At 43.6% G+C, this 9,880-nt stretch overlaps 1 protein-coding gene across 1 annotated transcript; it reads right to left on the reverse strand.

Annotated features, from left to right (window-relative positions):
* Window positions 1-317: 317 nt before the first annotated feature.
* On the reverse strand, window positions 318-2,588 carry LOC119310637 (aspartic proteinase 39-like). The gene is made up of 4 exons (XM_037586314.1): window positions 2,374-2,588; window positions 1,112-1,241; window positions 739-998; window positions 318-664 (listed from the first exon to the last, which is right to left on the reverse strand). Exons 1-4 carry the CDS (start codon window positions 2,586-2,588, stop codon window positions 448-450), a joined length of 822 nt encoding a protein of 273 aa, XP_037442211.1. The 3' UTR covers window positions 318-447.
* Window positions 2,589-9,880: the final 7,292 nt, after the last annotated feature.

Raw genomic sequence — 9,880 nt, forward strand, 5'->3', positions numbered from 1 at the left:
CCCTCGCCGGCCTGCTCCGGGGCTCCGCCGCGCCCGGCACCGAGCGCCGCACCCAGCCGCAGATCTAGCCCGCGCCAAACCCTACGCGCGGGGGACGAAGGAGCCTCGCCGCCGCCGGCGACGGTCGGGCTTCGCCCGGCCGCGCCCCTTGGCGGCGGCGAGGGCGGAGGAGGGAGGAGGAGGGGGGTGCGGCGGCCGGGATCGGGAACCCTCCTCGACGCCTCGCGGGTGGCGGCGGGGGAGGGGAGGGAGGGGAGCGCTCTGGCAAATTATAAATATAGATAAGGCAATGCGATTGTGATTTGGCCAAATCAGTTACTCCGTGAAATTACAATCAAAGTACAGTGCACAAATATAGATAAATATTATATTTGTACCACCAAAACAGGGAAGAAAAGTACAGTGCTGGAACAACTGAACCATCGAGAAATACAAACTTGGAAATTCTTACTGTGATTGAACGAGTGGAGTAAATACAATTCCCGGCTCTACAACTTCACCGAGAACAACAATGCCACCACCATCATCTAAACTTGTCAGGCAGTGAGAGAAGGCCTTCGGAGAAACCCCCTGAGAGCTCAGTTGCAAGATAACAGATGGTGCATCCTTTCCAAACCCCATAAATCCATCTGTTTGCACTTGCCCTGACAACGAGTTGCTACATCTGTTTAAAAAAGATTAGTTAAATATCACAAGTTGATAGAGAATTATAAGATGATGGCACAAAGAGAAATATACCCAAAAATGACAGAGGCAGAAGAGACGGTGGCCGACTCATTTTCATTTTCCATGACAGTGTCAAAATGCATGACATCAGACACGTAATACCCTTCCGTGCTAGTTTCACCAGCATATGCCTGCGAATAACCACATTGGTTGCTTGTAGTGCCCGAGGCTTGACAGATGGAATGCCCTGTTTTGAGGGCATCTTTGCAGAAGTCATCAGAGCATGATATGTTGGACGATGTCGAAGAATTGCTGGGGAAGTACAAGGAGGCCTGAGAAAAATAGAATGATATAACATCATTGAATCACAAGGGAGAGAAAACGTTCTGAAAGTAGATGCATTTTTCAATCAAATGGATTAGTTATTGGAGAATGTATGTCTTACATCAAGTTGGCCTGACAGCGGGCAATCAGTGCAGGGGCTGCATCTAAGCCACATGAGGTTGCTACCAGTGTCAAATTGCAGAGAGTACTGTTTCGGTGGGTTGCCCAATGTCACACGTGTATAATAGATCCTGCAAGTTCAAACTTCAGAATCAAGCTATAATAATAATAATAATAAAAAGAATGCCATAAGATGAAGTTGATCAATGAGAATACAGTGGTTAAGTTAAAAACTGAACATATGCGAAGGGCGAAAGACAAGTTTCTTTTTGTGCTTGCCGCATTGGCAAAAGAAAATAAATTCATTACATGCCAAGTGGGTATAAAATCTCAGTAGTATGGTAAAAATCTTAGTGATCAGACCTCGTTATCAACACGGACATGTCACCAAATTACCATGCTAGTTTCTCTGATACAGAGAACCACGAACGATCATCCCGAATTGTATTTTTTTTTTTTTTTGGAAAAGGAGGAATGCCCCCTGCCTCTCCATCAGAATGATGCATGCAGCCATTTTATTGATGTATAGTTCAAAAGCAAAGTCTTAGGTTCAGAATTGTAATGGCCACAGAACACCTTTTTGGATGGACAAATGGACGAGCAAAGGCCCTTTTGACATTCAGTCTCCTGCTCTGCTTTATAAATTTAAAAGAAACAAGTAACAATCCCAGTTGCAGAATTCTAACTAATTCAGTAAGAGCTCCGCACAAAACCACCGAGCAATCCATCACCTGTATACCCCAACTCGCTGCATTTGAGGAAGGAGGATTGTGGGTTAAGAACTTGAAAGCTCAGAAGGATTGTCTCCTCATGAAATTCGTCCATAGGCTGGAAAATGGGGTCATCGCAGCTTATTTCAGGGGAAGGATTACATGTGCAACTAAGACTTGGTCTCAAATCGGTGGTCTCATACTCTCATTCAAGGGTACGAATGGACAACCAACGGCCCTCTCTGTTTTCATTTTGCAGCCCTGTTGTGCCATGCCCTGGAGTTTCAGAGTTTGGAGATGCAGAGGTGCATAGAGAAAGCTAATGTGTACTCTAGTTTGTACTGGATGTTCATTCAGAAACTGGATGAAGGCAAGCATGTCAGTTATTTCTCTTTGTTTGGCTTGCTAGTATAATGGATTGATCAATCAGAAGAGCAGACCACACTCCACGAAGTATCAGCATCAGTATAGCAGTGGTTTTATTAGCTGCGGGGGCTCAACCCCGCGAGCAAAAGAACAGAAGCAAGAAAGCAGATCGAGCAGAGCAACTTACCCGGGCATGCCCAGCAGGCCGAACTCCGGCACGCCAACCCTCCTGGACAGCCGCACCCGGTCCAGCTCCTGCAGATGATCCAGCCGCGCCGCCGACAGAGGCACCGTGCGGTGCAGGGTAAGCGCCGGCGCTGGCGCAGTACCGGACACTGCCGCGGCGGCGACGGCGGCGGCGAGGAGCACAGCCACCGCTGGTACACGCGCCGCTGGCTTCATCGAATCGTCGAGCGAACCCAGAGGAGCAGCGACGCAATGGGGAACGAGGCAGGGGAAAGTGATGCTCGGCACGGCGCTCAGGGGATTCCGCTCGTGATGCTTGCTCAGTACCCCAGGTGTGCAGAGGGCAGACAGAGCGCACGCCCACCTCCGACGGGCGCCATCATTTTTGCGCCAATTCTGGAAATATTCTCGCCCCAGTTATCTTTTCCAACCTCAGGTTATTTCCTTGATTGGAAGGAGCTCCCAAACGTTTAATAGATAGTATAAGTACATTTCTGAAAATGTTCTGCACAAGAATCACTTTTGAAAGTATGAAGTGTAATATTGCATTAAAAATGGGCATGCATGTTAAGTAAAATGTAATGGTGTATTAGAAATTCAGGAGAAATACATTTACACAATTTGCAGAATTCGCTTCGCTAAAATAAAAATGATCCGTACCGAGGAACTTTATCATCATGAGATGTGCTCCACTGTCCATTTAGAATGTTAATGTATGCCAAGTAAGAAAACTTGTTAAACAGAATTGACAAATACAAAAGTTTCATATGAATTAAGGAAAAACAAAAGTATAAAGATGTACATGTACTTTTTGTCAAAGGCCGGGGGTCATCCTTCTTTTCTAAAAAAACATGTACTTTTTGTCTGAAGGACTATTAAGACATCATTATGCTTTGGGGCGTACTTTCCTCCCTGCTTCGGCCCCTGATCTACTGCTTCCACTGGCGAGACCACGGGCCACTTGTGTCTCTCTCCTATCGCTAAGTGATAGGAGAGAGCGGGGACCCCTGTGCTTCGTTTTGGTGGTGGTAGAATTAGGAATAAATTTAGGGTTTGATCTTTGATCGACAGTGACAAAGTGATGAGTTTGTCGTGGACGTGGAATAAGGTCACCTCACCCCGTCTTCGTTCTGATGATGCCTCTTCATATCATCTATCGGGCGGCGTGTGAAGGATGGTGTGTTTCTAGATCTGGTTCTTGGGGTCTGGCTTTTTTTTTGCGAACAACGTGGATGTGCGTCTTGATCATCAGGCTTCAGTTTGCAGACGAAGGTTGACCAGCCTCGATCTTTTCGGGGAGCTTGAGCTAGACAGATCTAGGGCGTTCCACATGCCCTCTTGTGTTTTTTTACTAGGGCGACAATTTCCTATGCAGATCACGGTTCCGAGTGTCTTATGGTATACACTGGTGACTTCTTGGCTGCTACTTGTACAAGCCCCTCTGTTTCAACAAGTTGCAAGCTGAAACAAAGGCTCAGTGGCGGCTGCGAGGGTTGCTTACGACAGGCCGCCAGTAGATGGATGAGGAAGAAGATTTCACCCTATGTATTTTTAGCAACGTTTTAAATAGCGGGCTATGATATATAGTGGCAACCCTTAAAAACAGCTATAGCTGAGCTATAACGGGCTATAGCGGCAAATTGTACATGAAATCATTTAGCGGCAACATGCTCAAACAGCTATAGCGGAGCTATAGTGGAGCTATAGCCGGCTATTTGAAACTATGATTTTTAGATATATCTGTATGTGGTTTTTTAGGGGTGCGAGTGTGTTGCTTAATATATGACCTTTGGGCTTTTTGTAAAAAAAAAAGAGGTGTACATGTGTTTTTGGAAGTTTTATATATTTAATGGACAAATATGATAAACTTCACCATGTTTAGTTTTAAACTTTTCCTCCATGCGAGTTTTCTTTAATCAAAACAAAAAGGTCGCTTTTCAAATAACTAATAAAGCCGTAAACAAGACAAATGATAACTGAACATTTTGTAAAATAATATAAATAGAATATGAGGAGCAAACATTAAAGGCACTCACTGAAATACAAATGGAACGAAAAATTAGACAAAGTGCTAAGAATAAAAATAGACGTAAATCTAAAGCTAAAAATATAAAATGGGGAATAAAAACTTCAAATTCAAAACGAGGAGGAAAAGAAAGAAACTGAACGAAATATGAACAAAGGAAAAGCGTCAAAATAATGAAATAAAATGGGAAAATGAAGTGAACAAAAAAAAACTAATTGAGCATTTTGTATGATAGTATGAATAGAATATGATGTGAATCACTAAAACTACTCACTAGAAAATACAGGGAACAAAAAATGAGATGGAGAATGAAGAACAAACATAGCATAAATCTGAAGATAGAAAGTAGAACATCAAAAAGTAAAAGAGGATAAAAAAGAAAAGGAACTGGGACAAATATAAAAGAACGAAAAGCACTAGAATAATGGAACAAAATGTGAAAAAAAAACAAAGATTAACATGGCATTTTGTACAATAGGTTATAGGTTAAATAGAATATGAGATGGAAAAACTAGGAAAATAGATGAGGCAGAATTGTCAGAACAATGGAATAAATTGGGAAACGGGAACCAAAATAATATAGAAAAAAAACGGACCATAAAACGCACCTCATGGGTCCACAACCTAATTATAACCCGGCAACTAAAACTAAATTCAATAGCAATGAAGTAGAATATTCACGAAAATTGCAGATGAGATCTTGGGTGCTCCACCACCTATATCGATCTGAACCTTTCAAACGCCTTGGGATCATTAATCTCTCAATTATTGTTCATTTGTTCTTCGCGTAGTAGTATATAGTTATGTATGTGTTGTCTCTAAGATGGTACCTCCACATGTATTCTCTGTCTTATTTCATCAGCCATGTCCCCACAATGCATTCAACGCTCACCCTACCAACTCAACTCATAACTTTGGAGTGTCCTTGATTCTATTTACTCATGCCCCACAATCAATATTCACCTTCTTCCCCAGCCCACTTGGTCCCTCTTCACAGTTCATATCATATTCTTTCCTCTCAATTTTCTTCACAGAAATAAAGGAACTGTCTGAAAATAGTATGACCATTTCTTCACAGTTCGTATCCAACAAGGAGGGACGTAGTAGAAGCGAAGTACTCCCTCTGTCCGGAAATACTTGCCATCAAAATGAATAAAAGGGGATGTATCTAGACGTATTTTAGCTATAGGTATATTCATTTTTATCCATTTTGATGACAAGTATTTTCGGACGGAGGGAGTAGATATAGTATAATTGATGTTAACCTTACATCGTCCTGTAGGCACCAACGTTCTCCCTGCAAAAAATAACAAGTCATGCTCATATATCTGTGAAAGCAGCAGCATGTACTAGTAGCAGGATACTGGCAGAGTGGCTGGTCATTTAACACGTTCCTCATTTATTTATTTTTCTGCGGGTAAAACTTCCCTTGCACAACTCCCTCCACTGCAAGGTATGCTCATTGCTTCATTGAAAGCTGACACAAGGTACTGATCTGTATGACTATATGAATAAATTTTAATTAGTAATCAAATATTTTTCATGCGATATATCTTGTGCTATATAATAATGTCGTGAATTTTTTCTTACAATTTTTTACTAAATAACTTTTTTAAACTACATTATCATTATTTTGTACCAGCGAAATAAAAAATGTTTCCTTTTAAGAAAATTGTGTAAATAATATATAGAAATATACTAAACATATTAAACAACCCAGCTAGCTGATGAATTTGCTTGTGTCACCCCACTCCACTATTCCCTGCATGACGCACCAGCCGAAATCGTGCACGCTATATGAGGCGACACAATGCTTCCATTTACCAACCGTTTTTTCCTTCTATTTCTGTGTTTTTCTTTCGATTTTCTTATTTTTTATTTTTCTTTAGTTTTATTTTTTCATTATATTTTCCCATTTTAAATTTCATGAACACTCTATGAAATACACGATTAGTTTTCAAATTTGTTACCATTTTCAGTTTCTAGAACATTTTTGAAATTCATAAACTGTTAAAAACTTAGGAAACTTATTTTAAATTTACGAAATTTCTTAAACTCACAAACATTTTTCCAATTCATAGTATTTTCTAATTCATGAACATTTTATTAATTCACGAACAATTTTGGAAAATCCCAGTTCATTTTGAAATTCATGACCATTCTTATTCATGAAAATTACTTTAATTTTCAAAAGATAAATAAATTATAGAATATTTATAAATTATAGATTTTTCTGAAATTCATGAACATTTTTCAATTCATGAACATTTCTTGAAATTCAGTAACCCTTTAAAATTTTGAAAAATATAATTTCATGAACTTGTTTTAATTACACAATCGTTTTAAAATCCATAATATTTTATAAATTCAGCAAAATTTTATAAACTCGTCGACATTCTCATAAAAATTGAATTATTTTCAAATTTGTGACTTTTAAAATGCTGAAGCATTTTTAAACATCACAAATATCTTTTCAAAGTCGAGAACTTCTGAATCTGGTTAGTTCCGGGCTAAAAACTGATGGGTCATTGAAAACCTGAAAAAAAAAGTTGAAAAGCACAGTAAAAAATCACTCAGACGTTAATGACCCGCGCAAAACAGTGGGCTTCCATCCATAGAGATTCCATGTATCCTTTCAGAGCATCTATAGCTAGACTTCCTAAACAGACTGGGCGGATTACCCGATCACAAAGCCATAACCCAACTGGCCTCCCAAAATAGGCCGCGGACGTCCAAGCTGAACGACACCCCTCAAACCCAGCCCAAATCTAAACGCTTGGATGCACCCAGGCGCAACTGTCACGTCGTACTGGCGTACCCACACGCCAAAATAAATCAACCAGACGCACCCGAGACCGTAGTCAAACCCCTCACCCCACTCACTTCTCTACATCTCGCCCTCTCCATGGTGATAACGACCTCGCGGATTGGGAGTCCTTGCTGCGCAACATGAAGCCGGACAACATGGAGGAACTCGCCCTCCGCATCGTGCCGTCCTGGTCACGACTGAATGGGGGCGACAGCGAAAGGTCTAGCTCCACATAGTCCCCCGTCGCACGGTGACGCAGTGCTAGCGATGTTGCCGGTCCATCTCGTCCGCGTAGCTCCAATACGCATCCATCTAACACAGGCCCAGCGCCAAGACCCCGCTGCGCCACGTGCCGAGACAGCCACTACCAAGTGCGGTAAATGTCATACTGCACCACTTTCTGATCCAGATCGCTGCCAACATCAACCTAACGGTGTTCACCAGCCAACTATCTTTCAAGGCGGCGCCTTCAAGAAACGAAATGCGTCGAAGTCGTCTTCGCAGCCCACCACAGTTAGGGCTTTCACCCGGGAGGCAAATGGCGTGATGAAGGTGGACACATATCTCATGAACGTCTTCATGGAGAAAAAACGGCGCCCTCAGGAGTCACCGCCTTTGCAGCCGACTAGTGCCAGCTAGGGATTTCTCCTGTCTTAATCCCCTAGTCCAGCTCCGCATCGAGGACCGGCAGGTCTTGCGACCCAGATCCGTACAAGAGAACACACCGAGCGGGCAGGAGAGAAGACCCCGATCCAGATCAGTCACCGACGGGCGAACATGACTACTTGCCACCCACCAGCACGACACTGTGCCGCCCCTCGCGCCCCTCCACCGGCTACCGAGACTGGCCGCCAACCGGTGGGCCATTGCGACCCAACACGCACCGAGCACAGCCACGGAGTTGCTGCTCTACAGCTCGGGCACCGCCGTGAGAAGAGCCCCTGCCACCGCTGTCAGCCGTGCGGGCTTCGTCGGCAGCCTCCTTTGGCAGCAGCATGGCAGGAGGGGAGGGGATAGGTGTCGTCGGTGCTAGGTTTCATGGGAGCGCCCGAGTCGCCCTGGGCTGGGCGACGCAGGGCTATGCCACTTTTCTAGAACCTCTGAGAAAAAAGTAAGCAAGAAATATGCTTCGGTTCAAAGTTTACAATGTAGATTGAAAGGAAAGAAGTAACATTCCTAGTTGCAGAATGGTAATTCATTCAGAGAAAACTCTACAAAAGCCACCGAGCAATGCCCTGTATACCACAACTCCCTGCATTTGAGGAAGGAGGATTGGGGATTAAGAACTTGAAAGCTAAGAAGGATTTTCTATCGACAGAATTACATGTGCAACTAAGACTTGGCCTCAAATCAGTGGACTCGTACAAGGGTGCAGGGAGGTCACTTGTACTACAAATGGACGACCAACGGCCCTCTCTGTTTTCTGTTCTCCCATGCCCTGAGTCATAATTGGCTGCAGTGTCGTACACTCTAGCAGGCAGCACACACCGGCGACGAAGCTAAGGCTGCAGTGTCGTACTTCGGCAGCGGCGCCGCCATCCAGCGCACAGGGCAAGGAGATCGGCCCGCTGTGGGTGTCGCCGTTGTCGGCCATTTGGCCATCTCACGCAGACGAAGTGGGTAGCGGCGTTTCATCCCGCTGTTCCTGTGCATCGGCTGGCTTCGATCGGTACCATGCCAAGCGGCGATGGGCTGCCCAAATGAGAGACGGAAGGCCGGGTGGTACATGGTCGGATGGTCGTCGTGACCACGTGGAAGACATGGCGCAAGCCGCGAGAGCTCGGACGTAGGGGCGGTGGTTGAGCGACGGATCGGCAACCTCGGGTGGCGGGACAGTGAACGGCCGACACCGACGCGGCAGTTTGTAACTACATGTAGTTAGTGCAAGCAGGGATTAATCATTTAATTAACAACTAATCAACTAATTCTAACATATATGATAAGATATTAACGGTATAATAATCAAAACATGTACTCCGTCCCTTCCTAAATATAAGTCTTTTTAGGGATTTCACTATAGACTACATACGAAGCAAAATGAGTGAATCTACACTCCAAAATATGTCTATATACATCCATATGTAGTTTGTAGTGAAATCTCTAAAAAGAATTACATTTAGAAACGGAGAGAGCAGTATATAGTGATTGCATTAATCACACTCTTGAGTACTCCCTCCGTCTAGGTGTGTAAATCATCTTACGAAAACCAAATAATCCCAAAACACTTAGGCGCGGTACATTAATTCTCATCTCGTTTCTTGTTTCATGACATATCAACCAATAAGAGATGTGGGTCATGCATGCTTTAAATGATTTGAGACTACCAACGACATACATTGGTTAGTTCGTTGCATGCATTGCTATTAATTAGCAAAAACACATTAAGTTCTCTCGTTTTCCCCTCCACCTTGGTCACAGTGCGCAACGTGAGATGACTTACACACCTAGACGGAGGGAGTACAATAATCAAAGTGAACTCGCGAGATAATTAAAGTGACCACCGATGCTTACAATGAGCTAGTGACCGCAAAACTAGAGCAACTTACCCGGGCATGCCCAGCAGGCCGAACTACCACTTACCCGGATAGGGGGCATATTTGTGGGCGTAGTATCACTTATGAGCCAAAGCCAATTACCGTATAGTTTGATTGTAGAACACAAAATTAACATGGA

The sequence above is a fragment of the Triticum dicoccoides genome, chromosome 5B (assembly GCF_002162155.2).
Source record: "Triticum dicoccoides isolate Atlit2015 ecotype Zavitan chromosome 5B, WEW_v2.0, whole genome shotgun sequence".
NCBI classification, from domain to species: Eukaryota; Viridiplantae; Streptophyta; class Magnoliopsida; order Poales; family Poaceae; genus Triticum; species Triticum dicoccoides.